The sequence below is a fragment of the Mytilus trossulus genome, chromosome 11 (assembly GCF_036588685.1).
Source record: "Mytilus trossulus isolate FHL-02 chromosome 11, PNRI_Mtr1.1.1.hap1, whole genome shotgun sequence".
NCBI lineage: Eukaryota > Metazoa > Mollusca > Bivalvia > Mytilida > Mytilidae > Mytilus > Mytilus trossulus.
In genome coordinates, this window is record NC_086383.1 from 46,397,569 (window position 1) to 46,416,546 (window position 18,978).

Consider the following 18,978-nt stretch of genomic DNA (forward strand, 5'->3'; position numbering starts at 1 on the left):
TTGTCAGTATCTGCCAGAAGTCTGTGTTAATTGTATCATTGTCAATAGGTTTAGTTTCTTTTGTGATCTATTCTGATATCGGACTCGGACTTCTGTTCAACTGAGTTTTACTGTGCGAAGTGTTGTGTGTTTGTTTTTTCTACATTGACTAGAGGTATAGGGGGATATTGAGATCTCAAAAACATGTTTAACTAGCTGCATTTTTGCGCCTGTCTCAAGTCAGGAGCCTCTGGCCTTCATTAGTCTTGTATGATTTTCAATTTTACTCTTTTTCATGGGAGATATTGAGGTCCCCGTAATAAAATCATAATAAGCCACATTATTTGTGTTTGTGTCTGTCCCAAGTCAGGAGCCTGTAATTCAGTGGTTGTCGTTTGTTAATGTATTACATATTTGCTTTTCGTTCATTTTTTTACATACATAAGGCCGTTAGTTTTCTAGTTTGAATTGTTTTACATTATCTTATCGGGGCCTTTTATAGCTGACTATGCGGTGTGGGCTTTGCTCATTGTTGAAGGCCGTACGGTGACCTATAGTTGTTAATGTTTGTGTCATTTTGGTCTTTTGTGGATAGTTGTCGCATTGGCAATCATACCACATCTTCTTTTTTAGCTCACCTGGCCCGAAGGGCCAAGTGAGCTTATGCCATCACTTGGCGTCCGTCGTCTGTCGTCGTCTGTCGTCGTCCGTCGTCGTCTGTCGTCGTAAACTATTTCAAGAATTTTCTCCTCTGAAACTACTGGGCCAAATACTTCCAAACTTTAACTGAATGTTCCTTAGGGTATCTTGTTTATAAATTGTATCCGAAGTTTTGATCTATCAACAAACATGGTCGCCATTGCTAAAAATAGAACATAGGAAAGCGTTTAGAGCAAATCTGACAGCAATAATATTGTTTATCAGGTCAAGATCTATCTGCTCTGAATTTTTCAGATGAATCAGACAAAATGTTGTTGGGTTGCTGCCCCTGAATTGATAATTTTAAGGAAATTTTGCTGTTTTTGTTTATTATCTTGAATATTATTATATAGAGATAAACTGTAAACAGCAATAATGTTCAGCAAAGTAAGATCTACAAATAAGTCAATTTGACCAAAATTGTCAATTGACCCCTTAAGGAGTTATTGCTCTTTAAAGACTTTTTTCACAATTTGTTCATCATGTTGACTTACTTTAAAAAATCTTCTCCTTTGAAACTGCTGTATCAATTTCAGCCAAACTTAGGCTAAATGAGTTTCAGAGTATCTAGTATAAATTTTATATTTTATTTCCTTGTATGTCAAGAAACATAGCTACTATGGCTAAAATAGAACATAGGAGAAAATGATTATTTTTTTTGGCTTTTGAAGAAAATAGGACGATCCAAAGAACATTTAAATAAATTGAAAAGCCAAAATAATCATTGATGAGAGATTTAACCAAAAGATTTAAGGTGTGCGATTCAGGCTCTTGAGAGCCTCTTGTTTATATATATATGGACCATAACTTATGTATAACATAAACTTCGACAATTGAACCATATGTCTTTGACGAAAGATGTGTACAGAAGTCATCACTATAAACCTCTCAATAAATGTCAATAAGAAATTCTAGCTTTGGATCCATCCAATCAATTTATAATAGAAATTTAACGGGGTAGAATACAGCATCAAAAATGTTTAACCCTTACTCTTTATTTATATACAATCATCACGTCAATAACTATTAAATTTGTGCATTTTACACACATTTTATGTTTTTGAGCAAAAAGAAAAGGTTCTAAAAAAATTCGTCCCGCTACGCTCAGCATCGAAATTTATTATACGTACCACTATGAAAAATCCCCTCTATGCCAAGACACATTGAATGACATCCGACACAAAGTTGGAAGTATAAATTTCAGCCAAGATAATCCATTTGGATTGTTGACTTTTTGACATATTTCATGTTTCAAATTCTTTTTCTTTTCTCTATATTTTGAATTTGACTTTCAAAAAAGTGAGATACCTCAAATTGTTACAAAAAAATGATGTTTTCATAAGCGAAATTTGAGTGTCAGGAGAGGGTCAGAATCCAGGATTTTGCACCATTTATTCCAAAATTTCTCGGGCCCTTTAGCGGCCCTGAACCCCTGCCGAATATCCGCCTCAACGAGGGGGAGGGGGGGGGGGAGTCGCTTCGCGACCCATAATATTTATTGTGCCGTACCAATATAAATTTTAGTGGTACACCTCTGTATTTTATACTTTTAAATTAATCGTGAAACGGCGTGCATCCCGATTTTAGTGCCGTCCTTGGCAGGACTATTTCCGATTTAAATTTGTCAAATATCGAAAATATGGGAGGTTGCATTGGAATGTCTCTCCTAGATGGGAATTTATATGCGTCTAATCAGGTTGCAGGCATATTGCAACTATCGTTTATCAATTAATGTATCTCTTTTAAGCGCATCTACTCCTTAACAACTGGATGGATATTGAAGAAATATTTACATGAGAAAGTTCTAAATGTTAAAGGGGAGATACTCGCTACTTTAATAGTATGGCATTACAAACTTCTGAGCGAAAAATGTTTTATGGATTTAAATGAAACGTATGTCGGAAAAGGTAAGGGAGAGAGAAAGGGAGGGAGAAGGACGGCGGGAGAAGGGAGAAGAGGGGCGGGAACAGGGAGAAACCTACTCCCCTGTCCAGCCCCTCCATACTAGTTGTCTTAGCAGATCTTAGCAGGAACCAAGACATTGTATATTGCTCTAGCTAAATAAACAAAACAAGCTTAAATATTGTTAGGTTATGCATAGATTTAATACCAATAATTTGGGTATTACATCTATGGGTTATGGAACTCCAATTTGAAGTATTTGAGTTTTTAATAAACAGCTGCGCCATGAGCGCATGATACGCCCGTCGTCTTATGAAAAAAATAACAAATGAGTCGACAGGAAGTCATGATAAGTATATCCTGTCTTATTTATTATTCATTATTCCTGTTCAATTGGAAGTTTATATATTAAAGAGAAAGAAAAAAAGTGCTCACAACATGTTTTATATATTTTTGACCAAAAAGCTCAAATATGTTTTTAAACTCAAAAATAAAAATAAAGAATCATCACGAAAAAATATTCAGATCTTCAGATTAACATAACTAACAAGTGTGTGAAGTTTGATACAATAATCATAAATAGTTTCTGAGATATGGCGCCACATGTGATCCCCCTCCCTTGTTTTTTTTTACAAAAATCTCAATAACTCTAAAAAAATATTTGAATCATCTCCAAAAAGTACATAGATCTTTAGATTAATTATATTACTAAGAAGTGTGTAAAGTTTTAAGCAATAATCATACTGTTTTAGTTACAAAGTCCCGTAACATAAAACGTTTTAATTTTCTTTTCAATAAAAAGTATGCAGATTGTTTGACCATCATAAGAAACATTTATGTCTCTTTTTCGATGGTATTCTTAAACCCTTCCTCCATACCGGTCTTATCCTAGTGTGTAGACTTTTGTTCATGATATTCTTGTCCTGAACATGGACAAAATATTTTCCACCAGACATACAAAAAAAAAAAAAAAAATCTATTTTGAGATGATATTACAATTCATATCAAAGCTATATATTATAATTAATTCTCCGATTTCTGCTAACATGTGTTGCCCATATTTACGAAAACTGACACCCAAACATATAAATTTTACTTCATCAACAATGAACAAATGTACAGTTCTACATATCATGATGATGGACAGTCATGTTACATTTGTGTCTGTGGTAGCCATATTCAAAGCGTTCTCGAATGTTACATTACCAAATGAAAAGTATTACCGAATTTGTATTTTCACGAGCAACACTACGGGTGCAACATGTGGAGCGGGATCTGCTTATCCTTCCGGGACAAAAGACATTACCCTGGTTTTTTTTTAGGGATTTGTGTCGTTCAATCATTTAGTTCATGTTCATGTTGTGTTTTGTAAATCAGCAGTGGATTTAGTGTCTTATAAAGCTATATATACTAGTAATGATTATTGATATAGATTTGAACAAGTCCCACGTGTAATTCTAGCGCTGATACCTCTTTCAAAATCCCAAAGGGCCAAGTGAGCTTTTCTCATCATCGTCGTCGTCGTCAACTTTTACAACAATCTTCTCCTCTGAAACTACTGGGCCAAATTTAACCAAACTTGGCTAAATCATCATTAGGGTATCTGGTTTAAAAAATGTGTCCGGTGTCCGGCCAACCATCCAAGATGGCCACCATGGCCAAAAAACAACATAGGTGTAAAATGTAGATTTTGGCTTAAAACTCTGAAACCAAAGCATTTAGAGCAAATCTGACATAGGAGTAAAATTGTTTTTTCAAGTCAACATCTATCTGGCCTGAAATTTTCAGATGAATCGGACAACCGGTTGTTGGGTTGCTGTCCCTGAATTGGTAATTTTCAGGGAATTTTGCCGTTTTTGGTTATTATATTGAATACTATAAAATTTATTATAGAGAGAAATAAACTGTAGACAGCAATAATGTTCAGCAAAATAAGATCTACAAATAAGTAAACATGACCAAAATGGTCAGTTGACCTCTTTAGGAGTTATTGCCCTTTGTAGTCATTTTTAACCAATTTTTCGTAAATTTTGTAATCTTTTACAAAAATCAGCTCCTCTACAACTACTGGGCCAAATTTAACCAAACTTGGCCAAAATCATTAGGGTATCTTGTCTTAAAAATTTGTTCAGTGACTCCGCCAAAATGGCTGCCATGGCTCAAAATAGAACATAGGGGTAAAATGTAGATTTTGGCTCATAACTCTGAAACCAAAGTATTGGGAGCAAATCTGACAATATATATATGCCTTGAAATTTTCAGATGAATTGGACAACTGGTTGTTGTGTTTTAGCACCCCAATTTGTAATTTTTAAAGGAATTTTGCCGATTTTGGTTATTATCTTGGATACTATGATAGGTAAACAGCAATAATGTTCAGCAAAGTAAGATCTTCAAATAAGTCAACATGACCAAAATGGTCAGTTGACCCCTTAAGGAGTTTTTGCCCTTTAAAGTTAATTTTTAATCAGTTTCATTTATATGGTAAATTTTTGTAAAATTTTTACAAAATATTTTTCTCTGTAACTAAAGGGCCATGCAAGTTTATTATAGAAAATTGTAAGTAGCAAGAATGTTCAGTAAAAGTAAGATCTACAATAACCTCACTATTACCAAAAACACAATTTTGTCATGAATCCATGTGTGTCCTTTGTTTAATATGCACATAGACCAAGTTGAGCGACACAGGCTCTTCAGAACCTCTAGTTTCCCAATAGCGATGTCAGTTTGTCCATGACATCGACTTTTGAGTTTGAACATTTCATCTTCCGGCTACGCTTTAAATGGCATTAATAAATTTTAATACATAGTGTATTAAAAAAAGGAACATTTGTAATATTACATTCAGTATGTTTAGGAAAATGTCCCAATACAGCTGTAAGAAAGAAACCCGTTCTAAATACTTTGTTTCTCCTAAATAGGGTTCAAAAAGGTTTGTAGAGGAATTATGACACACACGATTCATGCCATAATTTTTGTTTCAACAAAATTTTCGAGTGAATGTGCTAAAAACTACTATGTGCATTAACATTTTTATAGTATCAGCAAACAACAATGAGATAGTAAACCAATCATACAGGTAAATAAAGTCAAATAAGCCATCTTGTCTGCTCTTTGGTCGGGTTGTTGTCGCTTTGACACATTCCACATTTCCTTTCTCAATTTTATCTAAGTCAAGATTTTCATACGGCCTTCAACAATGTGAAAGTGTCAGAACAAGTTCAAAATTGCCCTTGGTATATCATATATATATTATACGTTGGATATTTTTTATACTGTATGTTAGGGGTTCATGTGGATAGGAATTTTGATACATGTTAAAGAATCAGTAATAATAAACGGTAAATACAAAAACAAAATTGGCAATACTATAAAAAATAATTATGAGAAGCTTTTAACGGTTTCTTTGGACCTCTTTTGAAAAGTAAGTTAACTATGTGGAAGATGTATGAAGGCCAATTGCGAAGTTCCAAGGCTGGACAATTGGGAATTATTTTTATAGTTCGGCAGATAATTACAGCTAATTAATAACATTTTAGATAAATATTTAAAAAAAAAAGTTGGTATTCATTTTTTTGGTTTTGTTTGTGTGTGATATTGTGTTGAACTACTGTTCAAATTAACTTAAAGAACAATTCAATATATAAATGATAGACATATTTTACATGCAGACTTTAACTTCATAGAAGACAAAATAAAACCAAAGTACACACATTATAATTTAAACAAATATGTTATTGAAAAAATTAAACAGTTTCAAAGATATGTCAAAAGAAAAAAGACAGATAATAGAATAAGATCAGATATATTTTATTAATAACTTCACATGTTTCATAATTTGGTCAATTGTTCTCAAATTGACCAGTTGTCGCTGATCATACCTATTCATAACATTTTAAATACAGAAGGAAAACAAAAATGCTGTCTCACGGTTACCATAAATGTCCACTTTACGATTCTTATACAGTATATGTATTCTGTTCTATCACCATCTCAGCCTATGTGTCATTTATAATATGGTACATACGTATGTAATATTAAAGCCTATTATACATGTATGGACCATTTAATGCACATCGCGTGATATTCTATTTTCTACAATGTCTTATTTATTCATTTGTCACTATTACAAAGATGAAAAGGAATGCGTGTCTGTGTCGAGGTCCTCCAAGGCAAACCTGAAGTCCGACATTGATTTTACATCCTTTAAATCCAATTGATCCCTGATTGTTTGGTAGAATGTACTTGGACACTGAAAGAAAACAATACAGAGTAGAAAGTTACAATTATTCTATAATATTCAACATAATAATGCACCAGCCTATCTTTGCAATTCATTCCACCAATGGCCGCCATTTGTCAAAAACCCGTAGTAAGTCATATAGGTTGGTTTGAGTGATCCCTTTAATTAACATTTTGCACAGCGATAGTCATGATGATAACAACAGTTTTGGTTATCGAGCCATCTGAAACAAAATCCATAATGGCTGCCAAAAACAAAATGGCGACCAATAGTTGGGAGACTTTTCCATATTTGGATTAGTTATCACTCTATAATAGTTAAAGCATGACACTTTGAATAGTGGTAGTTTTATGCTTATTAACATATTTTTATATGAACTCATTCCATACGGCAAAATCAAGGGTACTTTATTAAAATGATTCAGACAAAAGTCAATTTTGTCTCACAGAGGTCATTTCGGCGCCCCGTAATAAGTGATCAGTTATTTTTATATCTGCTGGACTATTACTAGATTCACGACCTAATCACAAACCAATTAATGAAGATTTTCTTCTATTTTTTAACTATTTGACATCTTAGGTCTTGTCTAATAGTTATTGTTAACCGTTTACGAAATATCATTGACTGAAATTTATACAACTAACCTCTTGTACAAGCAGCCGAAAAAATGCCACGTCTTTTCCTCGTAAACGACCCAGTAATTTTCTGAAATGAAATGTTCATACATTTAAATGTAAAATATTCATAAAAAAAAACAGTCATCTTTTACACTTAACGGTCTCGATGGTCTTGGTGTTAAAACAGACTAGTGATACATATAGATATTTATTTTCAGACCACTCGATATGTATCGCATGTCAAGCTAAAGTAATATACTAGGTAATGTTGCTTTTCGGAAAATATTTTCTATATCGAAGTAATTAAATATTCTTTTAATAGTATACTGATTATATAGATATTTAAGATATAGATATTTGATAGAAAACATTTCTCATACATATTATAAAGCTCAAAATCAAAGAAGGCACTAAGCAAATGAGGATGCACATACTTTGGCAAACCGTTATTATCCAACCATTTCTCTACTTGTGAAGGTGTCCATTTCCTCACTGTATTAATTACAGTAGTCTTTCCCCATGTTCCCTCCGTTGGTTTTGCACCCGACATCACTGGCTTCTCTGCTTGTAAAATTGGCTGTAACAATAGAAATAATACTTCTTGGACATTTTTGTTTAGAATTAAAAACAAATGCTTTATTACATACATTTCAAATGCGCTGTTAAACCACAGTCAAAGGTTGGGGTAAATTTGAGCAATTATAACCATGGCAAACAAGTCTGTATTATCTCTATGTTCCCATTCAAGAACCTGTCATTCATTGGACATCTTGGGTTGCTGTCTATCTATGTCTAAATGATACCAACTGATATACACTATATTGGTTTCCTCAGAATATGGAATAATTTTAAAATGTTTGCGGACAAAAGAGAATATAAGCTTTGAGGTATATAGAGTAATAGTATTATGTTATGTATTTACCTCCTGGTGAGATTTAACAACATGGAGGTATAGAGTAATACTAGTATGTTATGTATTTACCTCCTGATGAGATTTAACAACATGTTCTGGTACCTCTACCAACACTTTAGTACTTCTGTTCAATGACTCCAGTATTTCTCGAATAAGTTCGTTTGTTTTTTTCTCGACTGGATATTTTCCACTGAAGTCATAAAACAGTTTGGCCCCAATAATAAACCCTAGCCAACCATCGGCCTTGTAATTCATCTCCATCTTTAATGGTATTATCTTTTTCTTCAATTGAAATGCATATTCTGCCTCTGTAATTATATCAATTAAATCTAATTTAAAATTAGAATACTACACATCTGATGTACTACAATTTCATCAAATTGTTGCATTACATTGCATAACATTGTATTATAAAGTTGTTCCTGTGTATTTTGTGCATCTAAGGAAGCCCAGTACTGTGCATACTTTTTGTGACTTGTCGCCGTCAATTGTCTATTGGAAATTGGACAATCATGATTGCAGATACAAGTGAAGTGATGTGTGACGTAACTCTGCACGCATCTATAAGCTTACGTAGAAGATGATGCTTGTCGATGTTGTATTTGTGAATTCATCTAGATACTTACGACCTTATTTGAAGTCTAAAGAATGAAATAGTATTAAATTATCATAAATTTTATCAAACTAGTAATTATAAGTTCGCGTAAGTATCGAAAATGAACACAATTCTGATTTTATTCGGTGTTACAAGTGTCAAGAATTTGAGCATAAAAAGGACCTTAAAATGTCTCAGCATATTTCAACTGCCTTAATTTTTATGCTGTCATTTGAGTATATCGAAATAATCCTATTGGTTGACAAAATGAGGTCATATAACCATCTTATAAGGAATATATGTTATCTAACTTTCTAACTTTTAAATTTGGTCTTGTTTAATATGATTTAATCTTGTATAGCTACGTTAAAGATTATGATTTAGATTAAATGCACCATATAAACTACACGAACCAGCTCTACAGTTGTCACTGTTCTTATATTTGAATGAATAGCAGACAAGGACAATATCTGCTTGCTCTACAGCCTTCGCCATAGCCTGCAGTGTTGACCCTTGCATATCATCGACGTCCATCCAGACTTTGATACCACTGTTCCTTAAATTATCACGTATCTGTTTTACCATTGGTTGATGCCCCCAGTTGTAGCTAATCATAATGTGTTTGTTGACACTTCCTGTAGATTCACCGTCTTCCAAACCACCATTTGGAGTTTGCACTAGAAAAGATAAATTGAAAAAAAAATCAGAAATGCTTATTAATAATGTTTATTAACCATCTTGTTCCACATTAATCATTTATCTTATATTCAAGAAATTCCATTCTAAAATGTTGAATTCCATTTAATATAATATGTATGACACATCTAAATATAAATTGAATGAAGAGATAGAAGACAAATATAAGTCTAATACTTTAAAAGTACATGCATGAAACTTGTGTCAAATGATATGAATGTACAACATAATTGTATTATATTTACAGCTTTTTTGGTGGTCTGTGATCGTCCATAAAGCTTTATTGCTAATTCTTTTTACTTCTTGGTCTGACGATGTGGACATTTTTTTTAGAGTCTTTATCACCTTCCATTTTTTCGTTTCGATCATCTCTGTTCTGTTTTGTTCATCAAATGATAACGTCCAGATAGCCCGAACAGCCTCTGAAGAAGAACGTCTATTACTTACAATTAACGACTTTATAACATTCTGTATAACATTCAGAAACATAATCAAAATTACCTAATATACTGTTAAAAATTAAGTGTAATATTATATGATAACCAGTTTGATTTAAACTTACATGACTTATCTGAAAATATTGATTCACTGTAAGAACCATGCAATAATTTAGAATGACGACATTGTGCTAGTAGCCTACATCAGTTCTTGTGTTTGTTGCATAACTTGAGTAGAATATAATTTACCACGTTGTTCCTCGATGTTGCCAATGCCACTGATTTTCACAAGAAGAGGAACTGCGCCATGCTGTACAACTGTTCTCTTATTGTTATCATTTCTCGCCACTTGATGAACAACTGTCAGTGATAAAATAAAGGTATATGAGGCTATATAAATAAACGATAGAAGTAGTTGGAAGCTACAATTTATGTGTCATTTTTTTTTGGCCCGAAAACTTTTGATACCGGTATAGCGTTTACTGAATAACGCATGCTTAAATCAAACAAATCTGTAGATTGTTATAAACAAAAATCTAACCCTCATGCGAAATTATCTTTTTTACTTTTCTCTCTTTCTAACACTACAAAAGATGGTAAAACAAATCATCTACCAAGAACTAGATTTCTTCTCAGAGGTCAATTTACAATTTCAATCAGTTTGACTTATTTGTAAACCTCATTTTGCTGATGTTGAACATTTTTGCTTTATGTTGTTGCTCTCTATTAATATTTGTTTCTACAAGCAAAAGCATAAAATGGGTAACACTTGTCAATCAGGGGCAATTAATTATTCCTGAAAGTAATCAGTTGACAATTTCGCCAGTGTCTACTTCTTTGTAAATCTTATTGCGTTTTTGCGTTTTTAAAAGAGCTTTTTACGATACTGTTGTCAAGTCATTAAAGATTGCATATTTTGGCGTTAATATTGAGTCACTGATAAGGTCTTTGCGTCGGAACTAAAGACATTTATTCTAAAAACAGTTGTTGGCATGACACGGGTTATGTTCTTCTCATATATGTTATGATGGTATGATACTAAACCCCTAACGGGAAGGATTGTGCCTGATGTTCATATGATGAAATCATAATCTTTCAGTCAGTTTAATTGAAGTCTGGAGCTGGCATGTCAGTTAACTGCTAGTAGTCTGTTGTTATTTATGTATTATTGTCATTTTGTTTATTTTCTTTGGTTACATCTTCTGACATCAGACTCGGACTTCTCTTGAACTGAATTTTAATGTGCGTATTGTTATGCGTTTACTTTTCTACATTGGTTAGAGGTATAGGGGGAGGGTTGAGATCTCACAAACATGTTTAACCCCGCCGCATTTTTGCGCCTGTCCCAAGTCAGGAGCCTCTGGCCTTTGTTAGTCTTGTATTATTTTTATATTAGTTTCTTGTGTACAATTTGGAAATTAGTATGGCGTTCATTATCACTGAACTAGTATATATTTGTTTAGGGGCCAGCTGAAGGACGCCTCCGGGTGCGGGAATTTCTCGCTACATTGAAGACCTGTTGGTGACCTTCTGCTGTTGTTTTTTATTTGGTCGGGTTGTTGTCTCTTTGACACATTCCCCATTTCCATTCTCAATTTTATTTGGTATTTACAATTTCTCCCTATTATCTTCTGTAAAAACACAAAAAAACAAACCATCTTTCAATTAAAAACACTCATTTAAACGATCAATATGGTCAATTGACCATTTCGACCAAATCATATTAATTGAGGTCTTGTGTTGCGAAACAGATTTCATTAGATGTGAAGTCGATTACATTGAAAGGAAATCATTTTGCACGGGAAGACTTTCTCTGATTGGAGTGGATTAAAATTCAATCAAAAGCGAAAAGTCAAGTAGACTTTAGGAGATTTAGAGCTTGATATGTCAGTATTATGTCAGTATTTTTTTTATGATAATCTCTTCATGTTTTTTACTTTTTGTGTCGTTTGGTTGCTGTTTCATAGACGTATATCACATGCTTTTTCACAAAAATGTTCAGCCAGAAGCTGTATTTCAAAAAAATAAAATGATGTAGCGACCTAAAATAAGGTGTTTTTGTTCCTCAGTTTTACATTTTACATTTGAAGAAGACATAGATGTACGTACTTCTGGCTAATTCCACCAGAGACCAGCCGTCACAGTTTCTGTCTTCAATTTCCAAAGCCGTAGAAATTGTCCACATTAAAAACGTTATGACTTCACTATTGCTCTTTAATATCTCACTTTCAGATTCGTTCACTAAATCAGCAAGGGTTGCTAAACACAGGAGTCGAATTGTATTATCTTTCGAATCCAAATATGGTTTCATTGCATCAATGCAGTTTACCTCTCGAACTTTGGGAACATTATCTTCAAACATGGCAATGTTGTGTAGAATTGTCATCAGCGATTCTAGAATATCTGATCCTTCCACTGACTTTAATGGTGAAATGGTAGAAGGTTAATTTCGTTAAGGAATGAAATCAAATATTTACACATGAGATTAAAATATTAGCTAAAGTTAATAGTGGATATGCTTTTTAAGTTAAAGTACACTTCTTTACTTGTATTGTTAACGATGAACAAAATGACACAAACTTAGCTTATTTTTATCTACTAAATTTTCTTAATGTATTCTCACTCCAACGAACTTAAAACTCTATGGCTTTTGTAAGACTATGCATGAAACGTGATCAATACAAGTCCTTATGGCATTAACATATAATTATTCAATATTTGCACATGCTTAACCTCATTTTGAGGATATACTTCGATAGAATGTTGCAGTTTTAATAACAGCAGATTTCATTGAGTATGTGCACAAAGGTAGTATCTTTGGTTAGCTTGCTTGTTAGCTGAACCGTGAATTCATTATCAGGTCTGGTATACTACCCTTCTTTTGAAGTAGTCTAGTCCAACAGACAGATAGATTGGTTATCTGCCGGACTAGTCTACTCTTAAAGGAGGGTAGTTTATCTGACCTCACAATGACTTCACGGTTCAGCTAACAAGCAAGCTAACCAACGATATTACCTTTGGATACACACTCAATGAAATCTGCTGTAAGCTGCAATTAGTATTAGTTTTTCAAACTGGCTTCTAGTGTGAAAGGAATTCGGGAAAATTTGTCCAATCCTTTAAGGTTTTATTTGCAAATTATATCTTTACAGACTTAGTTTGGGCTACTTATATTAGTTTAATCGTGGCTTGCAAAAAAAAAATCATAACAACACTTTTTTAAAAATACATTGAATACTTGTGTTTAGTAGATAATTATGTAATTTAATTTTTAATTAATTTACCATATGGCACCTCACTTTATAAAATGAATGAACACACTAACTTATTTATAACGTATTATTCCGTATGGTGCAATATGTAACTCTTTTATCGATATTTGTCATTTTTTCTTTATTTTTACCTCCATATCCGTTCCACTAAAGTGAGTAACCCTCCACTGTTGCAGCTTTCTAGTAGTTATGGTAAGGAAGTGTGTTTGCTGTGATATAATGCCACTCAGAACAGAGTTTTCATTAGAACAGTTCAACAGGTACCACAACATTGTCATTACAGGTTCAATCAGTTCTGGCGATAATCCAGGATATTCAGAGCTGCTGCCAGATTCCAATATTTCAGCGCAAAGTTTACAATAAATTTCAGCTGTCTGATTCTGTTTTAACTCCATCGTTAACTTCTGTTGCATGTCTGACCTTCTCGTGGAATTCTCTAGGTTAAGCAGACCGGAGACGATATCATTCAATGATAAAGCAGCATTCTGAAGATCAGTATTAACGAAGGCACCTATGCTTCTTTTATTATAATTTTCTTTAATAACTAGCATATACTTTCTGCCTGAGTTAATAAGATCGGATGGATCTACTGGTCCATGGTTTGTTAATACGCCACACTCACTGTTAGATTCATCATCAGACAAACCACATTGTTCTGCCTGTTTTTGCATTGCTACAATTGTTTTATCACCAGCACAGTTTGAGGTAGCTATAGATGATAGGACGTTGTCAGGATATTTCTGAAAAATAGCATTTCGATGGACATTGTGGTAATGTTAATCCATACAAAAGATTTACCTTAACATTAATGCTTAAGACATAAGAATCAACATGTGATCGCCAATCGTTTAAAATAACAAATCATAAAAATAAGAAGATGTGATATTATTGCAAACGAGACAACTCTCTACATGGTACCAAATGACGTAGAAGTTAACAACTATGTTACCTGATGGCCTTCAATAGTGAGCTAATTCCAATCCGCATAGTTAGATATAAAAGGCCGCGAATAACAAATGTAGAATAATTCAAACGAGAAAACTAATAGCATCAGCCCTAAAATAAAATCCGATTTACTTACAAAACAATAAAGCGAAAACAAAAATGATATACGGCATCAAACGAAAACCATTGAGTTACAGCCTTTTGAATGCGGTGGGGTGAGAAATACAGATACAGATGATTTCAAACAAGCTGCAAACATCCTGCAAACATTGCAGCTTTTTTTTGCTAGCAGAAACAAATATGTTTGCAGTAAGATAACAGGAAAAACTAGAATATAAGGGATGTTCGTAGCTAGATTGCAGAAATCCTAGTCAATTATATATGTTTGCAAGAGCATTGCAAGAACTGCATTAAATGACTGAGCAGGCCTATTAGTAAATTCCTGGAAGATAAAGATTTAAAATTTGAAAATGTTGATGGTGTTTGAGTCATGTAATATATTAATGTTCAGGGAGGCATTTAAGCTTGAAAACTAAAAGTTTAATTATCAAAGACATTATCTGTTAAAACGATTGTTTTCCGGTTTTTTTGTCAATTTGAATATTAATGTTGGTCGCATGTTTGCAACAAACATGCAGGAAAAGTTAATTTGCATAAAAAGTTTGCAGCAGGTCTGCAACAAACACTAATTTGCTTATAAATCTTTGCAGTATGTCTACAGCAAACACTTATTTGCATGGTACATTGTTTGCGGCATACATGTACCTGTAACGTTTTTACAGCAAACATGCCCCAAATATAGACTTTGTATTTTCTGCAAACCTGCAGCAATTGTTTGCAGGAGGCTGATTTTTTCAGTAAGGGTAGTCGTGAAACGAATCTTTTTGTAAAGTGGATACACATTACGAGCATATACAGATTCATACTGTAACTAACAAATACATGCCTGTACAATATTGTTAGACTCTTTTTGTGTTATACCTTTTGCTCCCCTGCAATAGATGAGCTGCATCCCATCGAAATAAAGTCAGCTGCTGGAAATTAAAAAAAAACATTGTTAACAGTATATATGTAGGACTCTAAAGTGCGATGGGGACGCTAAAGTACGATGGTCACGCTAAAGTACGATTGTCTTATCTAAAGTGCGATGCCAACATACGCGAAAGTGCGATGGTCCGCTAAAGTATAGACATAACGAACGTACTATGGATTATGACGTGAACAGTCGTTAATACAAACAAAAAATGAATATTTAGTCTTAGAGGGTACGCACTGAAACCCGGACCCGGACCCGGACTGAACGCCGGCCCCGGACTGAATGCTGGACCCGAACTGGGTAAAAATTATGAATTTTCTTATAAATACCTTTTCTTTTTTTATTAAGTGGAAGGAAGATAATTTTTGGAGAACAATAACACATTATATTAATTATGAGATTATCAAATTTTGCTCTTACTCTTGTATAGTCTAGCATGCAAGTTAGACTTGCAATGATTCTGAATCTTCAATTTACAGTTGTGCAACTACTTAAAAAAATATATATATATATGTATCAATGTTTACAAATGACTTTAAAAAAATATATATATATGTATCAATGTTTACAAATGACTTAAAAAAAAGCCATAGAATTTTTTTTTTATAAATTATAGTAGTTAAGCAGCTTACCACACAAATCATGCAAATGGTGATACAAGCATGAAACTTTGTAAGAACATGCCTTTAGGTGTAAGTAATCATATTATGGGGGTAGCCACGAAAAAAAATCATCCGATCATGGCGGCCATCTTGGATTTTCGAAATGACGTCTTCAGAGGGAAAAGACATCATATCTATGGCCCGTTTTGCTTGTTTTGTATCCAAAATGTTTCAAAATGGAGTAAATCATTGTAACATTAGATAAAATATCACTTTCGGTCAAATATCGGTCGATAACCCACTCCTGATTTCATAAATATCCCGAATATGACTATTTTATATCCCGAATAATGTCAGTTGTCATATTCCACAGATCTTTGACTAATCTTTGATTGCTACATTAGGTTCGATAGGTTATAGGCCAATAGGGGGTGCAATGTTAGTCTAGTTAACGTTTTTGAGAGTGTGTGTTCTCATTGTTATAGGACGTGGCTCGGTACTTGTCTATCCACAGTTTATATTTTTAGTTACGAAGTTTTATTTGCAATTGTGATTGGATATTGATTTGAAGGAATTTTATCCTTATTATGAACACAATTCTCAGATTTGTTTATTGTTTTTTTTTTTATCGGGATGTATAAGTACCCGGCCACGTCCACTTGTATTTTTGTCCGTCTGATGAGTTAAGCCTTTTTAAACTAATTTTTATAGTTCGTTCTTTTGTTGTACTGTTATACCACTGTCCCAGGTTAAGTGGAGGGCTGGGATCTCGCTAACATAGATATAGGAAGATGTGGTGTGAGTGCCAATGAGACAACTCTCCATCCAAATAACAATTTAAAAATTAAACCATTATAGGTTAAAGTACTAGCTGTTTAACATGTTTAACCCCGCCACATTATTTATGTACGTGCCTGTCCCAACTCAGGAGCCTGTAATTCAGTGGTTGTCGTTTGTTTATGTGTTACATATTTGTTTTTCGTTAAATTTTTTACATAAATAAGGCCGTTAATTTTCTTCCAAAGCTTATAAAAATTAAATGCTTCGCAAATGGCCAAAATACCCATGACTTGGGACAGGCGCATATAAATGCGACCGAGGAGGGTGTTAAAATGGGATTTGTAGGATAAGAATCACTCCTAGCCAAATTTATCATGTATCCATCACAGGACAAAATCTTAAATTGAGAAATTTTCAAAAAGAATCAACTATGTTTTTTTAAGGATTTTAATAGATGCTTATTAAGCTGCTTGGTTTTTTTTTATAATCCATCATATTGTAATAAGATACACGTACGTCATTTATGGAATTCGTCTTATTAAATTTGTATTTATTATGAACACATTAGATGAACCGCAAGTAGTTTTAGATTGTCCACTTAATTTACACTGAACTTAGAATAAACAGTTGGATATATAAAATCAAATACCGTCTTCTTTCATATTAAAAGGACAAAAATCTGTGCTATGTTATCATAAACTCATCTAAAATCTACATCTATATGGTAGACTCTATATTGATATATGCATATTAACCCACGCTGGTTTACAATAAAACAGTCCACAACCCGGACACAATTATGAATATTCTCACTTCGAAACGGTTGGTCTCTGCTCATATTTCTTGGTGCTGCGTGCTTGGCCGAGAAGCATCAAATATCAATTTCAAAGTCTGATTTTACCAAGTTGGCATTCGAGGGGAACGGATACGTGCTACCATGATACATTTGTACCACCGAAGCTGTTTACTGCAACGAAAGACATTGTCCACCCACAACTGTTGTGTAAAAGTAAAGGGAATGCTGCAGCATGGTATAATATTTAGGGTCCTTGTAATACCAACTTGTCTTAATAAACTATAACTTAGAATACCAGATTTATGCACCATTCAGGATTTTAGTCCACGAAATTTACCATCAAAATATACCACACAGTAAAATTCAAGCACAATTTTAATGCTTTAATAGATTTTTTTAACAAACTAAGCTCATTAACACAAACTTAACATCCGATCTAAGATATACAAGAACATGTTTGCCAAAGATGTTTGTGTTACAATATAATTCTGCAATTTGTACTTTTAGGCAATATTAAATGCGGTCTTCTATAATTTTAGCATTTCATTTGTAAAAATGGTCCGTTTTAATATAATCCTCAAACGCATACCAAATTGTGTTATATCTAATCATTAGATCACTTTTTGACTGCCTTCATGTATAAATACGTCCTGAATGTGACATTTATTCACTGATCCCTAAATGTAAACAACTTACTTTTTCAGCCGGTCATGGCGTTTCTCAGAAGACATCATACGGACATACCAACCATTTTCCAATTAAAAATATAATCATATATCTTACCTGGCAGTATAGGAGCAAATATGCATAATGAAGACGAACTGTTGTTTGTATTTTGTTATATTTAAACTAATTGCGAGTATATATACCCGATATTCTATAAATAGATTGATGTTCGTTGATTGAATTTCGTTGATAATGGTAACGCGTAAACATAAATTACCTTTTCAAAAACCATTAACAGTTTAAATATATTCAAACATATCACTACTAACATCATGGTAGTATAGATCCTATTAATATGTATAGTACAAATGATAATTATAGAGCATACACAGCACAAAACCTTGGTACGACTTTTCTTTAAAATTATATATTATCCGCAATGTTTTCCTTCAATTTATTAAATTGTAATTAACAGGGAATTACCATTAAGACTTTTTTGTCTTGCCTTTTGTCTTTGTAAACATCTTTCAACAGTTACTGTACATGTAACATTGAAATATAAGATACGTTTGGATTTTCGCATGGACGTAAATGTACAATAAGCAGAGCTCAACATTCGGAACATGCTTGCATATATGTCAGATTTCCTTTATTGATCTTTATTCATAACGATTTTTAAAACAATAGACAAATTAAAAAAAAAATGAAAATGGAAATGGGGAATGTGTCAAAGAGATAACAACCCGACCATAGAACAGACAACATCAGAAGGTCATTAACAGGTCCTCAATACGGGGCGC

The 18,978-nt window shown here is 33.3% G+C and overlaps 1 protein-coding gene across 5 annotated transcripts; it reads right to left on the reverse strand.

The window, feature by feature from the left end:
* Nucleotides 1-6,374: 6,374 nt before the first annotated feature.
* LOC134691208 (uncharacterized) lies at nt 6,375-18,513 on the reverse strand. 5 transcript variants are annotated; one of them, XM_063551544.1, is made up of 11 exons: nt 18,456-18,513; nt 15,280-15,332; nt 13,485-14,093; nt 12,191-12,500; nt 10,331-10,441; nt 9,890-10,066; nt 9,362-9,625; nt 8,423-8,661; nt 7,875-8,017; nt 7,468-7,528; nt 6,375-6,832 (listed from the first exon to the last, which is right to left on the reverse strand). In XM_063551544.1, the coding sequence occupies exons 2-11, from the start codon at nt 15,313-15,315 to the stop codon at nt 6,707-6,709; spliced, it is 2,076 nt and encodes a 691-aa protein (XP_063407614.1). In that variant the 5' UTR covers nt 15,316-15,332; nt 18,456-18,513; the 3' UTR covers nt 6,375-6,706. The 5 variants fall into 5 exon arrangements, with proteins under 5 accessions (XP_063407614.1, XP_063407613.1, XP_063407611.1 ...); XM_063551543.1 differs by lacking the exon at nt 18,456-18,513 and adding an exon at nt 18,296-18,414 and having other exon boundaries at nt 15,280-15,329; XM_063551541.1 differs by lacking the exon at nt 18,456-18,513 and adding an exon at nt 18,296-18,414.
* Between the last annotated feature and the right edge of the window lie 465 nt (nt 18,514-18,978).

What these genes read in the sequence shown, in the direction of transcription:
- LOC134691208 (XM_063551544.1), bottom strand. Translation starts at nt 15,315, where the DNA reads ATGGGATGCAGCTCATCTATTGCAGGGGAGCAAAAG. An exon ending in TTAGTGGAACGGATATGGAG is followed by an intron (nt 12,501 to 13,484) that starts GTAAAAATAAAG and finishes TCACCATTAAAG; the next exon opens with TCAGTGGAAGGATCAGATAT. An exon ending in TTGTTAAATCTCATCAGGAG is followed by an intron (nt 8,018 to 8,422) that starts GTAAATACATAA and finishes CTATTGTTACAG; the next exon opens with CCAATTTTACAAGCAGAGAA.